This window comes from Acanthopagrus latus, chromosome 20, assembly GCF_904848185.1.
Source record: "Acanthopagrus latus isolate v.2019 chromosome 20, fAcaLat1.1, whole genome shotgun sequence".
Classification (NCBI taxonomy): Eukaryota; Metazoa; Chordata; class Actinopteri; order Spariformes; family Sparidae; genus Acanthopagrus; species Acanthopagrus latus.
In genome coordinates this window covers 24,331,540-24,354,944 of record NC_051058.1, presented here as the reverse complement: position 1 = coordinate 24,354,944, position 23,405 = coordinate 24,331,540, and the positions used below count along the sequence as shown (strand labels likewise).

General features: G+C 41.7%; 1 protein-coding gene and 3 long non-coding RNA genes across 11 annotated transcripts; 3 read left to right on the top strand and 1 right to left on the bottom strand.

The window, feature by feature from the left end:
- The first annotated feature begins 270 nt into the window (after positions 1-270).
- LOC119010158 lies at positions 271-1,651 on the top strand. Its single transcript, XR_005071920.1, has 3 exons — positions 271-429; positions 978-1,144; positions 1,319-1,651. It is a non-coding gene; the product is annotated as an uncharacterized LOC119010158 (long non-coding RNA).
- Positions 1,652-3,708: 2,057 nt separating this feature from the next.
- On the top strand, positions 3,709-7,273 carry LOC119009982. The gene is made up of 6 exons (XR_005071864.1): positions 3,709-3,789; positions 5,139-5,311; positions 5,544-5,819; positions 5,909-6,556; positions 6,654-6,750; positions 6,831-7,273. It is a non-coding gene; the product is annotated as an uncharacterized LOC119009982 (long non-coding RNA).
- Positions 7,274-7,437: 164 nt separating this feature from the next.
- Positions 7,438-10,190, bottom strand: LOC119009983. Its single transcript, XR_005071865.1, has 4 exons — positions 10,082-10,190; positions 8,092-8,235; positions 7,600-7,658; positions 7,438-7,522 (listed from the first exon to the last, which is right to left on the bottom strand). It is a non-coding gene; the product is annotated as an uncharacterized LOC119009983 (long non-coding RNA).
- jakmip3 (Janus kinase and microtubule interacting protein 3) lies at positions 9,681-23,364 on the top strand. Of its 8 annotated transcripts, none has more exons than XM_037081760.1 (24): positions 9,681-9,832; positions 10,064-10,260; positions 10,361-10,603; positions 10,713-10,952; positions 15,767-15,964; positions 16,831-16,944; positions 17,048-17,194; positions 17,589-17,717; positions 17,814-17,849; positions 18,055-18,126; positions 18,274-18,378; positions 18,611-18,739; positions 18,839-18,922; positions 19,631-19,693; positions 20,071-20,169; positions 20,288-20,386; positions 20,756-20,815; positions 21,157-21,222; positions 21,398-21,466; positions 21,884-21,961; positions 22,282-22,515; positions 22,659-22,724; positions 22,837-22,896; positions 23,112-23,364. In XM_037081760.1, exons 2-23 carry the CDS (start codon positions 10,126-10,128, stop codon positions 22,885-22,887), a joined length of 2,517 nt encoding a protein of 838 aa, XP_036937655.1. In that variant the 5' UTR covers positions 9,681-9,832; positions 10,064-10,125; the 3' UTR covers positions 22,888-22,896; positions 23,112-23,364. The 8 variants fall into 8 exon arrangements, 7 of the variants coding, with proteins under 7 accessions (XP_036937655.1, XP_036937653.1, XP_036937650.1 ...); XM_037081758.1 differs by having other exon boundaries at positions 17,048-17,203; positions 20,756-20,809; XM_037081755.1 differs by having other exon boundaries at positions 17,048-17,203.
- Positions 23,365-23,405: the final 41 nt, after the last annotated feature.

The window sequence follows — 23,405 nt, the reverse complement described above, 5'->3', positions numbered from 1 at the left end:
GCATTGTGTATCTGCTCCGGCAGTCTGGACCATTCGCAATGCAGCAATTCAGCCAAATTCAGCACAGAGCAGACAGGAAGTCACATAAAGAAACAACAACATAACATCTGTTTTTTGTTTTTTTTTAAAAAAAACATTCTCTGTTGACGTCAACACAAATATCCAAGCTCTTCTTCTAATCCTGCAGTTGGGAACACTTCTTGTTCATGTGTTTATAACATATACATATAACTGTGGTTGTGATTGATTGTGTAATTATCGCAGGAACTCCCGATCTCACAACTCAGCTGTTCGTGGGTGCTGCGCCATGCCCCACTCAAAACACAGCCGGTGGGGGGCGACGGAGCAAAACGGTACTGGAGCCGTGCTGCAATGGACAATTATTCAGTGGAATCCTAGAGGCCGAGATGTGGAGGGGGACCAATCCAAGTGAGTATATAAACCAGAACCACTTAGAGAACTGGGTTCTTCCTCTTGCTTCTTCCTTGGAGCAACACATGCGATTAAGTATGTGAGCAGCCTAAACATCGCAGAAAGGACTTCAAGTAATTCATAGCAGAATTCGACAAGGAAATAAGCAGCAGATGAACCCTTTTCACCAACCAACTGTGGATTACAATTGGCCGTTCTTTTGTTCACTCTGCTGGCATGAAGTTTGGACTTGGAGTAAATTTGGGGACCTCAGAATTTTTCTTCATTAAATCGTATTATGGTAAGCATAATGTATTTGTTCCTTACCGGTGTCTACCACTGCAGCTGACATTGAGACAACTCTCAGTCTTCCTGCAAGTCCTCGCCTGATACTGCCTGATATACATTTCATTTAGATTAACTGATAGACACATTATATATCATATCGACCATAATGAAGTGCAATGAAGAAAGACAAAAAAAACTATTCATTGCATTTAATTGAATGTACACAAAACAGTGTGTTGTTGCAACCCCACTCTGATCTTGGACTATTTTGATTTCAGGCACTTCATTGATATAAATCCTGAGAGAGGGACAAAGGCCAAAAAGGGCAAGGTTGTCTCCAAGAAGAAAGGTGTGATGGTCCAGAATAAGTCTTCTGCAATCAATACACACGTCGCCATGCTACTGAAGAATCTCCTTGACTTTGAATGGAACTTCATCTAGATCGGTGAGCTCTTTAATCTTGCTCTCTTTGTTTTGACAGTCTGGCATTGCCACATTAAGCCATAAGAATACTGGTATCATTAACTGTATAAGCATAAGCTTGGAGTGTATACCGTACACTCCTGACTGTATAGTTTATTTGTTATTATGATAATGATTGTTTGTTGTTGTTTGACAGTGGCAACACTGGAATAATGCTGCAGAGAGGAACAGCAGCTCCTAAAGTGATGGTCATACCTCCTGGATCCACAAGAGCTAAGACGTAAAAACACAAGCCTACCACACAGGACAGTTTTAAAAGGTAACCTGCAAGTCTAGCTTGCAGTGGCACAGGTGCCTACCTTACAGTTTCATCCCTAAATGATGCAGATTATTGATGCATATTGTCAAAATGTTCTACTGTACTATAATGATGAGCAATTTAAGAATTTAATTTTATTTCTATAGTCTAAAGCAGACACTGCTAGGCTGTTTCTGTTTGCTACTAGAAATCTCTTCTCAGCATCGTCCAACAGGGTTCATTTTCTTTTTTGCCATTTTTTGAAAGTAGCAGTATTCATGTTGACATTGACATTGTTCTTTGAAATAAAGGTATTTGATTTTGATTCTCTCTAAGTTTGTATTGCTTATTTTGCATAATATTCACTATAATGCATATCTTAAGCAATTGTCTATAGCCCTGAGAATAATGAAGTTCATTACAATCAATATTGATTGCAATGAAGACTGATATTATAAGAAACTGCTAAATTAATTATTTTATTATCTACTGTGCCTGTCTACAGCAAACTTTGAGAAGTTAAAGTAACAACCTCAACAGAATATTATTCTAATTTCCAAATAATAACGGAAATATGCTGCATTTATTTATTTTTACTGTATCAGACTGTGAAATCATTTAACAGAGTGAATACAGAAATATACTGTAGTTCTGGTTTATGGACTACTACCGTAAAGTAATTTTATGTATAATACATAATTTACAGGAAAATTATTCAAAGTGATGTTGACCATCCTCAGCTCTTTAAGATAAATATTTTATTTACTGAATTGTGATTTTTGCAAATAGGTATTCTTTATTATGATGATGAGTGTGCAAAATATCTTAAAGGTTGTTAAAGATTACTCTAGCCTACCAAATTGAAACAGTCCCTTAAGGGCACAGATCTCAGGATCTAACAGATTTAAAGGATGTTTGGAGAGGTTTGAAAAGGACTGACAGGTAGTACACCTGGAGTCACTCCAGGGACAATCTGATATCAATGGCCAGACTTGATCACTTTCTTGTTTTAATCATCAATTTAGTACTATATTTTTGCACACCACACTTTTCTGTTTTTTATTTGTAAAAAAAAAAAAGATTAAAACCATCTATCAATTTCCTTCCACTTCACAATTATGCACCACTTTGTGTTGGTATATCACATAAAATCCCAATAAAATACATTTACATTTGTGGTTAAAATGATTTCACACATTATTCAGCTGCGCATAAACTTTCATTCATAGATAGATTACTTCCTTGTGTATCAGAGTGACAGCTTCAGAATGAAGGACTGTGAGATCGGAGCTGCAGATGTGTCAGACCATAACCTGAAAATTAACATAAACAACAGGAAAAGACACATGGAGACTCAATATAGGAAATTTTAGTAGCGAACAAAGAAAAGAGAAAGTAAAAGCAGAAATAAATAGATATATTGAGGAATATATAATGTGGGATGCCATGAAGGCTGTCATTACGGGAAAGATACGGGAAGATAATCTGAGGGAATCTGAATAGGAATATCAGAATACAAACAATACAAAAACCTACAACAGATCAAGATATTGAAAATAAAGATAAATGACTTGCTATTGAAACAGAACTACTATGAAGCAGACTTGAAGGCTACTAAATTGCCAGCAAAATGAATACAAAAACAAGAAGAGATAAGCAACATATGCAAAATTAGAGATCCAAATACAAGTGAGTTACAACCCAGAGGAGACAGAGAAAATCTTCCACAGATACTATGAGGATCATATACACTGCCAGATGCAGATGAAGACGAAATGAGAGTGTTTCTAAATTCAGTGGACCTGCCATCGATCGGTAATATTCAAAATGATAGGCTAACGGCCGATATTACAAAGGAAGAGGTAAATTACATTGTTCACTCTGGAATTATGGTATAGAAGTGTTAAAAAATTATGGGGCAAATAAGGACATACGTTTGTTAAAGTGAGTCGCATCTGGCAGTTGTCATGTCTCCTGTTGTGTTGTCCTTGTATCTGGTTTTTGGTTTTGGGTTTTGATTTCATGTCCTTTTTTTCTATGTCTTGTTGTGTTATGTGTTTTGTTTTTTCCTTGTCTTGTGTCTCATGTTCTGATTTTTCCATGCCTTCATGTGTCCTTTAAGTTCTCCTGTGTTCTCCCCTCTGGCTCCCTCTGTCTGTTGTCTTGTTCCCTCCTGGTCTGTTCCTCTGTGCTCCTCCCCCTCATTATCACACCTGGCTTCCTTCCTCCTCTCTCCTCACCTGTTCCTCATCATATCTTTAGTCTCTGTGTTCCCCTCACTCCTTGTCCGGTCATTGTTTTCTGTTTTCTGTATGCTACGGCTCCATGCTCCTGTTCCATGCACCTGTTCCATGCTCCTGTCCCGTTTGGTATGTTTTTGGTTTTGAGTTTTCCATGTTTTGAGTTGAGCTTTGATTTTTGATTTGTACTTTGTCTAGCTGTTTTCTTTTGCTACTTTGTCTCGTTCTTGTTTGCTACTTTGTCTTTTGCCCTGTTTTGTCTGCTTTTGGTTTTTGTATCAGCTTTCATTAAAGCTCGCCTTTTGTTCCTCCTTATTTTGCCTCCTGTGTGTAACTGCGTTTGGGTCCACCTTCCCCTTCCATAGTTTTCCCCTTTAAACCCCAACCTGACAGCAGTAATTTCAAACCGGCCAGTTATGACAAGGGTTAGGGTGCCCGTTAACAGTGGGAAAGGGAATTACGGCATGGTGCACCCTAGAGAAAGATGGGGGGCTGGAGAGTTTACAGAATATGCGAGTCAAATATGATCTGGGTAAACATGAATTCTACAGGTACTTACAACAAAGAGATTATTACAGGAAAGATATCAAGATGGACCCCTCCATGGAAGTGAATGGTGTCATACAAACAATGATTAGTATTTACAAGGACACCAAAATTAGAATAGTATCAGCACTGCACCAAAAATTGACAATAAACAAGAATACATAATTATATATAAATATTATAAAGAAAAGTGGGAGTCAGAGTACAACAAATAAAGTTTTGACAAGCTAAATATGTTGAAAATACATCAAACATCCACCAAGTCGTGGATATGGAGATTTCTCTTTTGATCAATTTCTTTATCACGCCTAAAGTTGAGAGTAAATATTTGAGTGTAAATCTATCATGCTGAGAGAGGTGAAGCATTAAGCTCAGATCATGCACATTTCTTTTGGAGAGGTGATAAGGTGCAACTGTTTTGGAAGATGGCAGATAAAACTTTGCAAGAAATGTTGATATGAGATCCCTGTGTGCTGTAAGGTACTCTATTTGTGTAATCTCACAGAGGAAAATGTACATGCAGGGGAGGTACCTGGTAAAATTCTGTTAAAAGCTGGGAAAAAAAGCTATCACAAGGAAATGGGCTAGATAATGGAAAAATTGACACATCGCTTAAGTTTGCAAAAAACATATCTGGAGGACAAATGGCTGAAATGGACAAGAAAATAATACACAGGGGACAAAACTGAGAGAACTAATGAATGAACAAGAAGGAATGCAACTCCCAACAGGACTGTATTTTGTTTAGGTTTTGGTTTTCTAGTGTGGTTTTATTTGGTTTTGGTATTGTCAGATGTGGGGTGTATGTGTACAAAATGTGAAAAATCAATAAAAAACTAAAGTGAGAAAAAGCTCCAGGCACCGAGTTTTACAAATCGAACAGCTGAACAGCTTCGGGAACAAAGGTCGCTCTCCTCCTCTGTGCCCTGCAGCCTGGGTTGCAGAGCCGGCGTCCTGAGACGAGCCACTCAAATGCTGGGAACAGAGCATGGGAGGGTCCTGAAGAATCCTGTGTTGTCCTCAGGGTTTGCTGCTTGCACATGGTGGAAAGTGCTCTAACCGGCAGTCCAGTGATTTTAGAGCAGACTTGGACTGTGCTCTGCAGGTGTGTCCTGTTTTGCAGACAAAGCCAGCTGTTTTTTCTGAAAAGTTATTGTGAATTTTTAAAGACGACTATTTATTTATTGATTTGTCTCTGTCTGTATATTTACAGCGTCTGAATATTTATTTATAAATATTTTTTGGGAAGAATGACACAATAAAGTTATGCCATTATCTCTCTCTATGTGTCTCTATATCTGTATCTCTGATGTCAGTCTGGAATTTTATTTTGAAAGGAACTGAGCGGAGTCACTGCATCAGAGAACCTGCTGGTGAAAATAACTGCTGGTCTTTGGTGGATCTCCTGGACCTGGAACATGATGAGAGGCCAACAAACGTCCAGAGGAGGAACTGGGTAAAGACCCTGACCAGAGCAATTATTGGTCCACTGGAAGCCTGACCTGGTGCCTGTTTCAGAAAGCAGGTTCAGTGAAAACCCTGAGTTAGTCAACCCTGAGATGAGGAAAACTCTGGTTTTTCAGTTTCATAAAGCCAGTTCATCATAACTCTGAGTAAGCTACCCAAGCAACATACTCCATGAAACTAACCTGCTCGCTGGCAGGTTTGCTTCAACTAACCCTGAGTTTCCCCTGCTCCTAAGTTGAAGCCTGCAGACTGAAGGCAGTTGCAGACATGGCGTGTCCGTTTCTCGAGGAGCAAGTTGATGTCAAAGCACAAATACTCTGCAGAAATCTCTGTTGGGAGAGGATTATCAGACTCGGATTGGATGTTTTATCATTCCCTGATGAGTACCTGTTTGTGGTTTCCATTTCTATGCACCATCAATAATTTATCTAAACAATATTCTCAGCCCTCACATCACTTACAGGTGGAAATGCTCTCGGTTCCAAGCAAATTCTTTATTTTGCACTTAGTTTTTTTGCCAACGGCAGTTTTTTGTACAACACTGGTGATGCAGAGCATGTGTCCAAGGCAGCTGTCGGTCGGGCTGTCAGAAATGTGACAGTAGCACTGAAATGACTACTATACACGTTTGTAGTGTTCCCATGTCACAGACCCACCAGACATCTCAAGGAAGCGTTCCATAGAATTGCATGTATCAGTGTAAGCAATAATTAATGTAATGTCATAAAGATTGAGACTCGAGGCACTAATCAGTCAATTTAATATATTTTAGGGTTTCCAGGTGTGATTGTCTGCATTGATGGCACACGTTCCCGTCATAGCCCCTTCAGTAAATGAAGGAGATTATGTAAATAGGAGATCTGTCCACAGCATTAATGTACAGGTAAGCCTAAATAGTAGCTTTTAACATTCCAAATGAAATAGGCTACACTTCAATACAGCTACTGCTACTAATTACTGTTACTCTCACCACTGTGAAGATCATGTGTGATGCAGACTACATGATCAACAATGTGGAAGCAAAGTGGCCTGGGACTACACTGAGTGATACATTTGCCTGTGGGGAGTTTATATAGAGTAAAGCTATATCCTATGATCGATATTTTGTTTCTTCCTATTGAAACTGAAACATTAAACTGTATCTTGTTTTATCATAGGAGAGTTCGATGGTTACCTACTCGGAGACAGAGGTGATCCTGCCTGCCCCATCTGCTGACCCCTTACCCTGACCCTGAGCCCGGCCCACAGCAACGCTACAACATAGCTCTCTGCAGGACAGGAGCCAGGGTGGAGATGACCATTGGGATGCTCAATGCCCAAATTTACACTTTCATAGTGGCATGTGTATTCCTACACAACATTGCCACAATCAGTGGGGAACGATGTACGAGATGGAAGAGATGCTAGAGACATGATATGCTTCAATCATTTCTAACTGACCCATGACCTCCCCAGTGTCAAAGAGAGACAATATGCCTTTTATTTTATAAGGTCTTCTTTATTTCCTGGAAGTACAAATGTTGTACAATTAATCTTTGTTATTGAAACAATTAAAAATCATCCACCTGTGGGCACATCACCCACCTTTAACTGATGATCCAGCAGTTGTATTTCCATTTGTGTCTTTTTAATCTGCAGCCTTATGTGATCCATTTCCAGATTTGACTTATTGATTTGTGTTTGCAAGTACACCTTGTACAGTTGTTTCACAGGGAGCTATAGGAACACAAATGACGCTGAATTTCACAGTGTCTACTTACTGTCATAGTAAGTTGTTGGTCAATACTGAGGTAAGTTGTGCTGTGGAGGTTGATGGACCCTCATCCTCATTGTAATTTCCAGCATTGCTCTGTTAGAGAGAAAGAAGCTGCATTGTGGAACAACACTCATTAACTGAGGCCAAAGTTACTTTAAAAAGGTGGAAACCTCAACAGGCCTGCATCTTCCCTCTCTGTAGTTGCAGATAGGGTGTCTTCATCATCCTCCTGTATTCACACAGAAATGTTGTGTTATATTCTATCCATCATGAAAACTCTGTGGGATATTAAGCATACTTACAACAGCATGGTGGTTTGTTATAGTTTGTTAAGGCTCCACAAAACAGATTACACCATCAGTAACTGGTAGAAGAAGATTAGTCAGTTGATGATAACCCAGAAAATTGCATTTCTTTTTCTTTCTTTTTTTTTCTTTTTATTTACAATAGTGTGCAGGTCCCATCACAATTTTTCAGACTCTGAGTCACCTTGAAATAGACTGATGTCTGAGAGCAAGAGCAACCAATTACAGAGAACTGTAGCCTACTGCTACAAGAAAAATCAGCATGCCAAGTTGTGCCTATGATGAATGGATGGCCATTACTGGGCTAACACTAGAAAAAAGATGAATGTACATATACTATTCATCTGAATAACTTACCGCTTATGTAGGCCCTTGTGTCCTGGGGCATGGTGGGCTCTGATGAGCTCCCCCGAGAGATGCCCTCAGCAGTAGCTCACCCATTGTTCTGACTGAGGGCCATCTCTTCAGCCTCTGTGAGCGGTGGTGGTGGTGGACCACCATCTGTTTGAAAATATCCAGAAAACACAAATTTAGAAACATGCATGTACAACAGGCATGTACGTGTGGCTTCCATATTGACAATATTAAATACTGGCAGTGATGGCTGAAGATTTGGCTTTTTCTTTGTTTAGGGGATTTACTTAAATATCGCTATCACATGTTGAATGTAGCCACTGAATGCTGTTTAATGAGGGCAGGCTAAACCACACCACAATTGCTTGTATTTAAATTATACCTTACCTGTTTGGACTATATTTTTATATTTCATCTTTAGTTGCTACCAAGTCCTTTTTGTACCTGTTGAGTTGCACCTGTGTGCTCAAACACACATATAGAATATAAATGCTGAATGAGTGGAACACTCAGAAAGAAACATTTCCTTTTTTTTCTCGAATTGCTTAATATTCACGCATTGATTCGGTCAGCAGTTTTCTGCCACACAAGCTCTTGCTCTTTTGCTACTGTCACAGTATTGCTTTTTTTTTTTTTGAAAATATGCTTATTTTCTGCATATACGGTCATTAATATTTCCAGCTTCACTGGGGACAAGTAGGAGGATCGAGGCTTTTTTTTCACCTGTTGCCGTGGTGGATCATGTTATCTGCGTTCCATTGATGAGGGCTTTTTATATCCTCATGCACGAGCTTCACTCAGGGTAACATTTACTCGGAGTTGATTGAATTAATTGTTAACACCTTTTCTGAAACCGAAAACTCTGAGTTTGACAGCTCAGAGTTGGTCAACCTAGAGTACAGGTTTTGACTGAGAGTTTGTTAAACTTGCTTCCTAAAACAGGCCCCTGGTCAGATCAAAAGTACCAATGACAGAGAACAACCACAGGGTCCGGTCAAAACCACAGGGTCTAGTGTGTGTATTGTCACAGTTGTTTACAGCACGCAGATGAATTCCTCAGACTGATCCAGATCAATAATCAGGATATTGGTGAGAAGCAGTGAGCCAGAATTTACCTCAACCTTCAAACTGAGTTCAACTCTGATCCTGGAGAACAGGAAAGAGTAACTAAAGTACTTCACACTTAAAATATCTGAGTAGTCTTTCCTCATGACCATGGTGTAAAGACAGCGAGTCTCCAGCAGAGGGAGACACAGCTCTCATGGTGTGATGATAACGATAGTGACGGTGTAACGTCAGTGTGGTTATGATGATGATGTAATGACGGAGAGCCTCCAGCAGAGGGAGACAGAGCTTTGATGCTTCAGCTGTGTGTTACACTGGAGGATGCTGGGAGGAGGAAGAGGAGGAGGATGACGGCAGCAGAGGCTGCAGAGATGCTAACTGCACCGACACACAAACACACACACTGACAGCAGCTAACTGCTAATAGATACAGACAGACAGAGAGAGAGAGAGAGAAATAGACAGACAGGTGGATAGACAGACAGGTGGAGAGAGGCTGAGGTTCTCAGCTGCAGCACACACACACACACACACACACACACACACATACAGAAAGGCACACAGCTGCAGGGAAGATAGCAGGTTAGCATGCTCAGGATAGGAGGCTAACCTGCTCTCTCTCTCACATACACACACAAACACACACAGCAATGCAGTGTCTGAGGCTTCCTATTGGACGGTGAGTGAGCCACATCTTTTAATGTGTGTGTGTGTATTTTCAGTTAGGCCTCAACTGTGTGTGTGCGTGTGTGTGTGTGCGTGTGTGTGTGATTCACCTGCCCTGCATCAAACACAGGTGATCAGTTTCAGGTAAGTCAGGAAGTGATTTCACACACAAGTACTGCTGATACTACTGTGTGTGTGTGTGTGTGTGTGTGTGTGTGTGTGTGTGTGTGTGTGTGTGTCATAGGTCCAGATGTAGTCTCACCTTAGATTGACAGAGAGCTCACTGGGGGGAGCCAGCAGGTGGTGATGTCAAGACGAGGTGCAGGAGGGCGGGGGAAGGGAGAGCGACCTGACGCCATGGCGACCCTTCAAGCAGCCAATGAAGAGCTTAGAGCCAAACTGACAGACATCCAGATAGAACTACAACAGGAGAAGAACAAGGTAAGGACTACAAATCCCAGAGTACTCCTGGGACTTCTATCAATACTTCTACTACTGTACTGTACTAAAACACTGAGTACTATTTCCTGTCCATCCTCAGGTGAGTCGTCTGGAGAGAGAGAAGAGTCAGGAGGTGAAGGCGGAGCATCACAGAGCAACGGTTGCTGTGACGGAGCTGAAAACTAAACTCCACGAGGAGAAGCAGAAAGAGCTGGCAGTTACCAGGGAGACGTTACTACGGCAACATGAGATGGAGCTGATGAGAGTCATCAAGATCAAAGATGGAGAGATTCAACGTCTCAATGGACTGGTGACAACGCTGAGGGATGGATCAGCCGACAAGGTCTGTCTATCTGTGTGTGTGTGTGTGTATGTTTGTGTTTGTGTTTGTGTGTGTTTCTCTGTCTGTCTGTGTGTTCAAATGTTTAACACTCTGTCCTCTCATTCTTCAGGTTAGGACTGCCTTGCTGGCAGAGGTGGAGGAAGCGAGGAGGAGCTGGGAGTTGGAGCGATGTCGCCTTCATCAGGAGGTTCAGGAGCTACGAGGAGCGAAGAGGACAGCTGAGGAGGCTCTGACATCGGCTCAGCAGGCCTGCCAGGCCCGGGCAGCAGAACTACGATCAGCTCATCACCAACACCAGGAGGAACTGAACAAGACGAAGAGAGACTGTGAGAGGGAGATCCGCCGACTGGTACGAGCCACTGCATCACTCTATATCACACTGTATCACACTGTATCACACTACATCACACTGTATCACACTACATCACACTGTATCACACTGTATCACACTGTATCACACTACATCACACTGTATCACACTGTATCACACTGTATCACAATACATCACACTGTATCACACTGTATCACACTACATCACACTGTATCACACTACATCACAATACATCACACTGTATCACACTGTATCACACTGTATCACACTACATCACACTGTATCACACTACATCACACTGTATCACACTACATCACAATACATCACACTGTATCACACTACATCACACTGTATCACACTACATCACACTGTATCTCACTGTATCACACTACATCACACTACATCACACTGTATCACACTACATCACACTGTATCACACTACATCACACTACATCACACTGTATCACACTTGATCGCACTACATCACACTGTATCACACTGTATCACACTTCATCACACTGTATCACACTGTACCACACTATATCACACTACATCACACTACATCACGCTACATCACACTATATCACACTGTATCACACTACATCACACTGTATCACACTGTATCACACTACATCACACTGTATCACACTGTACCACACTACATCACACTACATCACACTGTATCACACTATATCACACTACATCACACTGTATCACACTGCATCACACTACATCACACTGTATCACACTGTACCACACTACATCACACTGTACCACACTACATCACACTACATCACACTGTATCACACTATATCACACTACATCACACTGTATCACACTGCATCACACTACAGTGAAACCCCGACTTACGAAGTGAATTCGTTCCAGAGGGTCTTTCGTAAGTCAAAATTTTCGTAAGTCGAAGCACCTTTTTCCCTATAAATAGCCTAATTCGTTCCAGGCCCCCTACCAGTCATGTATTTCTTCTACAAATATGACTTAATATTTGAAAAAAAACACTAAGAATATTCCAAAATACAATCTGAAATGAAGAAAATAATTTATAAATTATAAATTTATTAATAAATATCAATAAAATAAATTATGTATGTACCTTTTGAGTGAGGCGATGCTGGCTGAAGACGAAGTTCTTGGTGGAGGAGGAGGTGGCGGAGGCTGAAGAAAGCATACGTATGCATGCATACATACGTGCGTGTACATGTACATGTACATAACATATGGAATTTAATTCTAAACATAAACTAAACTAAAACTTACATTTACGTTAATTAATGTACGTACGTATACTGTGCTATGATATTTTTTAAAACATTTTTTTAAACTTTTTTTTTATTTCGGTCGCGGCAAATTTGAAATTAACGTGAATTTTCCTGTATTTGTGGGATTTCGTTATGCGGGCATTTTGCCGTACCACGGGCAGAAATATTGCTGTTAAGTGCCTTCATAACTTGAATTTTTTTCGTTAAATAGGGTCTTCATAAGCCGGGGTTCCACTGTACATCACACTACATCACACTGTATCACACTACATCACACTATATCACACTACATCACACTGTATCACACTACATCGCACTATATCACACTACATCACACTACATCACACTATATCACACTGTATCACACTACATCACACTGTATCACACTACATCACACTATATCACATTGTATCACACTGTATCACACTACATCACACTGTATCACACTACATCACACTATATCACACTGTATCACACTACATCACACTGTATCACACTACATCACACTATATCACACTGTATCACACTACATCACACTGTATCACACTACATCACACTATATCACACTGTATCACACTACATCACACTGTATCACACTACATCACACTATATCACATTGTATCACACTGTATCACACTACATCACACTATATCACACTGTATCACACTACATCACACTGTATCACACTACATCACACTATATCACACTGTATCACACTACATCACACTATATCACACTGTATCACACTACATCACACTATATCACACTGTATCACACTACATCACACTATATCACACTGTATCACACTGTATCACACTACATCACACTGTATCACACTACATCACACTGTATCACACTACATCACACTATATCACACTGTATCACACTGTATCACACTACATCACACTGTATCACACTACATCACACTGTATCACACTATATCACACTGTATCACACTACATCACACTATATCACACTGTATCACACTGTATCACACTACGTCACACTGTATCACACTATATCACACTGTATCACACTATATCACACTGTATCACACTACATCACACTATATCACACTGTATCACACTGTATCACACTACATCACACTGTATCACACTATATCACACTACATCACACTATATCACACTATATCACACTACATCACACTATATCACACTGTATCACACTAGATCACACTATATCACACTGTATCACACTGTATCACACTACATCACACTACATCACACTGTATCACACTACATCACACTATATCACATTGTATCACACTGTATCACACTGTATCACACTACATCACACTACATCACACTGTATCACACTTCATCACACTGTATCACACTACATCACACTATATCACACTGTATCACACTGTATCACACTACATCACACTACATCACACTGTATCACACTACATCACACTATATCACATTGTATCACACTGTATCACACTGTATCACACTACATCACACTACATCACACTGTATCACACTACATCACACTATATCACACTGTATCACACTGTATCACACTACATCACACTGTATCACACTGTATCACACTACATCACACTGTATCACACTACATCACACTGTATCACACTGTATCACACTAGATCACACTGCATCACACTACATCACACTACATCACACTGTATCACACTACATCACACTACGTCACACTACATCACACTATATCACACTGTATCACACTGTATCACACTAGATCACACTGTATCACACTGCATCACACTACATCACACTGTATCACACTTCATCACACTGTATCACACTACATCACACTACATCACACTGTATCACACTACATCACACTACATCACACTGTATCACACTACATCACACTGTATCACGCTACATCACACTACATCACACTACATCACACTATATCACACTGTATCACACTACATCACACTACATCACACTGTATCACACTACATCACATTATATCACACTGTATCACACTGTATCACACTACATCACACTGTATCACACTGTATCACACTATATCACACTGTATCACACTACATCACACTATATCACACTGTATCACACTGCATCACACTAAATCACCCTGTATAACACTACGTTGCACTGTATCACACTACATCGCACTATATCACACTGTATCACACTGCGTCACACTGCATCACACTGCATCACATTATATCACACTGCATCACACTACATCACACTGCATCACACTGCATTACACTGCATCACACTACATCACACTGCATCACACTACATCACACTGCATCACACTGAACACATTCTCTGTCCTATATGGGGCACTGAAAGGATTTTTATGTATATTTCTTTCTCCTGATGAAAAAAACATGTTTAAATGATCACAAAAAACAAAATGACTAGGAATCCTCCTACTGAATACTAGTGAGAGAGTTACACCTGCCGCCACCACGGGTGAGCTAAATATGTTCTTTTCTGCACAAATACATAAAATAACAGTAAATGCGGGGCATCAGACAAGACACTGTGGACTGGAACCATTTCTTCAGTAGTACTGAGGCATCACATTTGAATTCTGTTAATCTGTTCCGGACGTTGTGATCCAAACACTGCAGAACAGAACAAAGCTGATGAATGAATCAGTTGTTATAAAGATGAACACACGAGAAAACAGAGAGAGAGACTGAGCCACACAGACGAAGACACAATGAGAGTCAAACACAGACTGGTACAACAAACAGTGTCCCACACACAACACACTCAACATGCTCAACACAGTGTCACTGCACTTAACCTTCATCAGCTACTTCCAGTAGTCCAGTTCAGCAAGGTCCGATTAACAAGACAAGACAACAAGACTTTTTGCCTTTGCGCTACAAAGTGGTAATGTATTCTATGTGATACAGTCATGGTATGTTGCTTATGGCGTGTAACATGTGTGTGCGTGTGTGTGTGTGTGTGTGTGTGACAGATGTCTCAGTATTTGAGGAAGTGCCGGCCCATGATGCAGTCAATCACACATTGTGTAGAGGCCCAGACAAATATGTCCTGGCTCAGCCCAGCTCGATTTGACTTGCAGCATCAGCTGAGCGCAGCAGGGAAGGTGTTTTACTGATGTCACAATGGTGTTGAGTCGTGGTCAAATAAGCACTTCTTGTCTGCAGTGTTCAAAGAATCAATGCCAACAAAATTCACCGACAAACATTCTGTTAATCCTTCAGCACAAAAGTCCCCAGTTATATAGTCATTAAAGAGCTTTTGTTTTGTAGCATGACGTATGACATCATGGGACATGATGACAGAATGACTCACCTGAACTTCAGGTTCATGTTCACCTGTTTGATTTTACATTCTCCTTACTTGTATGTCTGACTTACCCCACCCCTTACCTGTCTCTGTGATTAACCCTGCCACTTACCTGTCTGTCTACTTGCCTGTCTTACCTGACTAAGCTGTCTGTGTCTTACCTGACTTACCTGTCTGACTCTAACCTGACTCACCTGTCTGTCTACCTGTCTGTCTGCCTCCCTGTTTTCCTGTCTATGTGCAGATGGATGAGATAAAGCTGAAGGACAGAGCTGTCAGTGTATTGGATAAAGCCCTGGGGCTGCAGGCGGGACACGCCCACCGCCTCCAGCTGCAGACTCAGGCTGCCGAGCAGCAAATCGCAGCCCTCAGAGATGCACAGAGGGTGGGGCTAGTCCCAGGCCAAGCCCCTAACCCAGCCCCTAACACTCCTCCTCATATTGTAAGCCCCGCCTCTTCCTGCTGACACTGCATGAAATAAATTTACTTTATCATGACATTTACATTAAAATTTACATTGAGGGCATTTAGAAGATGCTTTTGTCCAAAGCGACTTACAATAAGTACATTTGTCACAAGACATGACATCATTAAACACATGACCACTGGACCATCTAAACATTAGCGCAGTTGCGCTCTGATCTCAAATGTTGATTTTCTTCTCTGTGATTTGGACTTTTGACATCATGTGAAATGTAAAAACCAGATCAGACAGACTGATGACTCCTGTTTTTGTAGCCAGTGATGTTCTGGGTCTCCTGCTGCATGTCTGTAGTTCTGCTGGTGTTGATGTCTGTCTCCAGTCTTTGCTGATATCTCCTCTTTGCCTCCTTGATGTCAGCTCTCAGTCTTGGTCTGGCAGTGTTGTATGCTTCCGTGAGGAACAGCTTTAGGTTCAAGTCATTCTAGCTTAGCTCTTACCCTGGTGCTCTTTTCTCTCTTTCTGGGGAATCGCATCACTTACAGTTGTTTAGGGTTGGTCCAGCTGGTCTTGCTGGCCAGTTGGGAGATGGAGTTGGCAGAGATTGTCTCGCGGTCTGTTTAACTCAGTCCAAATCCCACTTCCTTTTCTGGATGAGAGGATTTCATTAGTGAAATGTGCTTCAGCAGTTAAAGGTGAAAAGATCGCAAATTAATGTTTGAAGGAGCTACTGGCCACCACGTCTGCACAAGCATGTCAGATGTTAACAGTCTCTAATGGCAGGAACCTAAAAATAACTGGCTGTGTGTGTGTGTGTGTGTGTGTGTGTGTGTGTGTGTGTGTGTGTGTGTGTGTGTGTGTGTGTGTGTGTGTGTGTGTGTGTGCAGTCTCAGGAGGACCGGGACACTCGGAGGTTTCAGTTAAAAATTGCTGAGCTCAGTGCCGTCGTCAGGAAACTGGAGGATCGAAACGCTCTTCTGTCTGAAGAACGCAATGAACTGGTAACGCCGAAATGTCATAGTTTCTATATTTTAATATTTTCTATTCATATATATTTTCTATATTTGCTGTATTTTTAATATTTCATGTGCCCACATTTTGCAGCTGAAGCGCCTGAGGGAGGCGGAGAGTCAGTTTCTTCCTCTTCTGGACAAAAACAAACGTCTGAGCAGGAAAAACGAGGAGCTGGCTCTCGCGCTGCGTCGCCTTGACAACAAGCTGCGCTTTGTCACCCAGGAGAACCTGGAGATGGTAACTATGGTAACCCCTCACCATCTTCTCCTGTACCCTGACAACACATGAGCACCGGTGACGGTGTGTCATTTTATCATTTAAAATGGAGCAAAACCAAAACACAGTAACTGAGTTCAGACCTGAAGATAATTGATTATACCAGAGAACAGACTCAAACTAACATGTGAGATAGCTGAAGCTAAGTTATGCACTTTATTCTTGTAAAGTGTGATCTCATGCTTCCATATCTTTCTGATTGTGTTTGACATATACATAGATAAAACAGTAGATGCACTACATTTTTAAAAATGACTAGCTGTGATTCAGCAGACTCAGAATCGAACTAGAAAAGCCTGAGTTCTGCTCAGACAGGAGGCGTCCTCACTGTTGGACCTGTTTGTTGTCTCCATAGAGAAGACCGAGTTCTCTCAACGACCTGGACCGCACCACTTACCATGGTTACAGCCAGGAGGAGAGAGAGATGGAATTTCTTAGGTTACAAGTGGTGGAGCAGCAACACATCATCGACGACCTGTCCAAGGTACTAATACTACCAGTACTGCACTGGACAGTGACTACTGTTACTACATCAACATGTGTAACATCTGGATTTAAAATCAAACTGGTTGTGTTTCAGGCTCTGGAGACAGCCGGTTATGTGAAGAATGTTATAGTAAGTATTTAGTCACAGTAATATTACTACTGTAAATACTTTTACTGTTAAAACTGTGTTTTACATTCAGTGAGAGACTTGGTGGTGAACATAGTTCCAGATATTTCCCTCAGGAGTTGGTGGAGACTAAACTCAGAGCTAAAAGAGAGAATACTGATCAGGTGACACAAACCCCTGATGATGTTGTTGTCTGTCTGTCCTCAAGGAGAGAGACATGTTACTGAGGTACAGACGTCAGGACTCAGTAAGGAGGAAACGAACCTTCAGAGCCTGCAGGGTGAGACTAGACACACGCTCCAGACCTGTTGACCCATCTCTCCTTGATTTACCCCCCGAACCCCAATCTGAATGAGAACCTTAATCAACCTGTGTGTGTGTGTGTGTGTGTGTGTGCGTGTGTGTGTGTGTGTGTGTGTGTGTGCAGGTCATTGAGACGTTTTATGGTTATGATGAAGAAGCATCAGTGGACTCTGATGGATCGTCTTTGTCCTTTCACACTGATAGAACTCCAGATACTGAACCAGAGGAGGTACACACACACACTATAATTGAACCAAACTTCTGTTTTGTTTATTTTCACCACATTTTAAACATTTTACAAGCTGCTATCAAACTAACATTTACATTTAAACACAAACTCACAAAAATTACTGACAATTTGACTTAAGTTTGATTTATTCTGATACAAGTAAAATGCTTAAGGAGGAAAGGGGACCAGTCTGACTGGTTCTGTTGCTGGTCTGACTGAATGTGCATTTCAGGTGTGTGTGCGTGAAGAGGCGGAGCTTCGTTACCGTCAGCTGACTCAGGAGTATCAGGCGCTGCAGCGAGCATATGCTCTGCTGACAGAGACGAGCGGAGGAAACTACGACGCTGAGAAGGAGATCAAGGTGACATGACCTCTGAGCAAGGCAGCACCACAACCAGGGCTGCCTTATCTGTACTGAAGCAAGGCACTGACCGGTTGATGGTTTTACTCTGTGTTTCAGACCAGAGAGCAGCTGCTGGCTGAAATCAGTCGATATGAAACCAGAGTTGCAGATCTAGAGTCAGCTCTGAAACAACAAGGACTGGTAACACACACACACACACATGCACTGCTCATGATAGAGCAGAAAAGGTTTTATGTTTGTAAATAAGCAAACAAGCAATATGATTGGTCCATTGACCAGGTGAGACTATTCTCTGTAATCTGATTGATTCAAAGGTAGACTCGTGGAGGGGGTGTGTCTTCATGCTGATCAGAGGGGCAGCAAACCAATGAGAGCGAGACGGAGGTAGAAGTAACAGTAGAACATAGAACAGAGTGACCAATTATGTTCCACAATGAGCAAAACATAACCTGCAGCTGATATCTCACCCAAACAGATCAGAGACTCCAATCAATGATCTGGTAGAGGGGAGGAGCTTATCTGTGACATCACCTGCTCAGCTGGCTCTCTGTGGTACATGACTGCACACCTCTGATCTAGAATGTAGAACATAGAACATAGAGCAGGTCTGTTAAAGTTCTGAGGTCTCGTTTATCAGACAGTGTGTCACATGTCAGAGTTTACGTACAGGTGCACTCATTCTCAACTCAAGTCTGTTTTTATAGAAAACAACTACAGGCGTCAACTTTCAGCCAGCCCTGTTAGTGTTAACGTTACTGACTGTTATAAATGAGACCCCAGAGCTGTAGATAATGTTGAGTTACTGCCGCTGACATTGCTGTCTGTCTTTCTCTCTGTCTGTGTGTCTGACTGACTGATTGTCTGTCTCTCTGTCTGTCTGTGTGTCAGGATGTGAAGTGGGTGGAGGAGAAGCAGGCATTATATCAAAGGAATCAGGAGCTGGTGGAAAAGGTGAAGCTTAACACATGACACATGAATGTCCACAAATCCACTTAGAAATCAGATACAAAGATTCAGCTAAAGTAATCTATTACATCCATGACTACACTGTGGACAGGAGCTGCTATCGGCTCATTCAATGGAAACAAATATACAGTCTAAAAATAAACGTAGCTCACAGTTGACTGACTCCACAGCAGTATTTTTTTCCTGTTACATCGCCCAAAGCATTCTGGGAGCTGTAATTCTGAAACTTGGGGCATGACTGTCCCCAAATAGAAGAGAGACAAGGAATCATAATTATGTGAACATGAGTATTTTTTGATGTTATTAAGAAAACTGTTGATATGAAACATAAAACCTGATGTAATATTTGTGACACTGGTCAGGTGAGGCAGATGGACAGTGAAGCTCTGCGGCTGCAAAACGACATCCAGGACGTCAAAGATCAGAACGAGCTGCTGGAGTTCAGGATCTTAGAGCTCGAGGTAACAAGAGTCAGACAGAAACAACAAGATCATCAACAGCAACAACAACAACAACACCTAGGGGAACAGCAACACTGACTGACTCTCTGTTTCTATGGAAACCATGTTTACTGTTCAGGAGAGGGAACGACGCTCACCTGGCATTAACTTCCAACAACTATATTTTCCAGAAGGCCTCAGTCCCCTGCAGATCTACTGTGAGGCGGAGGGAGTCACTGTGAGTAACAGTACACCTGTAAACACCTGAGTACACCTGTAAATATCCGACTACACCTGCAAACACCTGAGTACACCTGCAAACACCTGAGTATACCTGCAAACACCTGAGTATACCTGTAAACACCTGACTACACCTGCAAACACCTGAGTACACCTGTAAATACCTGACTACATCTGCAAATACCTGATCACACCTATAAATACCTGAGTACACCTGTAAATACCTGAGTACACCTGTAAATACCTGAGTGCACTTGTAAATACCTGACTACATCTGAAAACACCTGAGTACACCTGTAAATACCTGAGTATATCTGTAAACACTTGAGTACACCTCAGTAATTACTGTTTATTGTTGTTCCATCAGGAGATTGTCATCAGTGAGTTGATGAAGAAGTTGGACATTCTAGGAGATAACGCCGTAAGTGTATGTTGAATTTATTTTGTACGAGTGTTTCATGTTAAAGTCTTCCAGCCTGTTCTACCTGTTTCTGTTCTGTTCTGTTCTGTTCTTCCAGCTGTGTGTTTTATGTAAAAGTGTGCTGTGGTCATGTGTTGTTGATGTGTTGTTGACTTGTTGTTGATGTGGTGTTGACATGTTGTTGACATGTTGCTGATGTGTTGTTGATGTGCTGTTGACGTGTTGTTGATGGGTTGCTGATGTGTTGTTGACATTTTGTTTATGTGTTGTTGACATGTTGTTGACATTATGTTGACATGATGTTGACATATTGTTGACATGTTGTTTTTTACATGTGTTTTCTTCAGAATCTGTCCAACGAGGAGCAGGTGGTGGTAATTCATGCTAGGACAGTGCTCACTCTGGCAGAGAAGGTAACGAGCGCACCTGAGCACACCTGAACACACCTGCTTACTGGTGCTGAGCATGAAATTATTCCCTGCGATCACTTAATTTATGAATATTTACAGGTTGTTGTTGTTGAATTGTGATATTAAACTTGTTTTGTGTCTCCACCTGTCTGTCTATCTCCACCTGTCTGTCTGTCAGTGGTTGGAGTCTATTGAAGTGACGAAGTCAGCTCTGCAACAGAAGATGTTGGACATAGAGAGTGAGAAGGTAACAATGTGAGCAGATGTAAGCAGCTGTGTGTTCCCATTGTTTCCTCCTGATGTCTTCAGCTCCACCTGCTGGTGACGCACACAGTTACATCAGTTTATTTGTATTTCGGGGTTTTATGTTTTTATTGACAGTGGCAGGAGAGAGATCGATCCATCTGAACAGGAAGTTAACCTCTAATTCACTCAAAGTTAAGTCTAAACAGGTAGCAGACAGGAGCTCATTGTCATGGCAACAGACAAACATGGTGGAGGTGATCACATTTTATCGATTCACAGATTCAATCAGCAGCTCTCTGAGAGTTTAAACTCAGATGACAAACATGTATCTGCTGCTGTTGGGGGGAAACTGAAGGTTGCAGGTTTGAATCCCAGTGAGTGTGACACAGTGGCCTTTGACCTCTGCTGCTGTTTTTAGGATCTGTTCAGTAAACAGAAGGGTTACTTGGATGAAGAGCTGGACTACAGGAAGCAGTCGATGGATCAGGCTCATAAGGTGAGTAGCCTTACCCGACATCACACACACGACGATGATGATGATGATGATGATGACGATGACGATGATGATGTGGATGATGGTGTGTGTTGGACGAGAATCTGATTCACTAAAGACTAAAAAAATCTGAAGCTGAAGCTGACTGGTCTAGCAGACAGCAATGATCAGAATAATTAATTAACTAGTTGGTGAAACAAAGAAAATAAATGTGTAATGTGAAGATTGAAATAGTTGAGAAAAGTTGTTGATGTGTTGGGCGCTCCAGTAATATATATGATAAGATCAAATGTGTTCTTGTATGATGTCTGCCATTGATGCAGAGGATCCTGGAGCTGGAGGCCATGTTGTTCGAGGCTCTGCAGCAGGAGGACGAGTCCAGGATGGAGGGACTTAAGATGGAGGAAGGTCATCTGTCTGAAACACTGACTGAGGACGAGAGGGAGGGGCTTCGCAGAGCAATGGACCAATGGAAACGCACTGTGATGTTTGAACTGAGAGAGAGAGATGCCCAGATCCTCAGAGAGAGGATGGAACTACTGCAGCTCACACAGCAGGTAAACATTTAGACAACAGTTAGAAAAACAGGGAAAACAAGTTTTATGTTTCATGTTGATATTTGGTGTACAACATCATTGACATTTGATGTGTGTGTGTGTGTGCATGCGTGCGTGCGTTTGTGCGTGTGTGTGTGAGACAGAGGAACAAGGATCTGGAGGAAGTTATAGAAGCACAGAAACGCCAGATTAAAGAGCTGGAGGAGAAGGTAAATGTCCATTACCATGGAAACACATTCATGTACAGTCCATCCGTCACCGTGGGAACACATGAACACTGTCAGTAAGTGCTGACTCTCTGCTGTTTTCCTCTTCTTCTAGTTTCTCTTCCTGTTCCTCTTCTTCTCCTTGGCCTTCATCCTCTGGTCCTAATACACACTGGTGAGTCACAGCAACATGGTGGGCATCATCACTCAACTCGGGTCTCCTGTTGCTGTAGTATCACTATAGGATAATGCTAAAGAGTTTTCCTCTATATTCAGCTTAGACTGACCTAAGTAGATATGACATCCTGCAGCTAATCAGAATCAGGTATTCACCCAGACCACGGTGTAAGAATCCATATAATTCTATGACATAGTGTTGATCTGTCTCAGGGTCTGCAGGCCTCCAGCAGCTGCTCTCGGCTCCGTCTGGATCTGACCAATCACAGCAGGACTCAAAGGGCCTCAGGTTTGGAACCAGCAGTTTATTGGCTGAGGGCCTCTGGCTGCTGTCAGCCAATCAGAGCAGAGCCCAGCTGTCAGCTGACTTTGGACATTGTTGCACCTCACAGATGAAGACAAGGATGGTTTCCATGGCAACAGATGGACATTGTGTTTCGGACATAAAACTACTACTGGCAACATGCTAACTAGCCTCCTGTTAGCCACTGTTAGCTCACGCACACA

Bases quoted from the DNA above. Each gene is read 5' to 3' on its own strand.
- jakmip3 (XM_037081755.1), top strand. From the start codon at position 10,126: ATGTCAAGACGAGGTGCAGGAGGGCGGGGGAAGGGAGAGCGACCTGAC. The intron at 18,740-18,838 runs GTGACATGACCT...TCTGTGTTTCAG, and splicing joins ACGCTGAGAAGGAGATCAAG to ACCAGAGAGCAGCTGCTGGC. The intron at 20,170-20,287 runs GTAACAAGAGTC...TTTACTGTTCAG, and splicing joins TCAGGATCTTAGAGCTCGAG to GAGAGGGAACGACGCTCACC.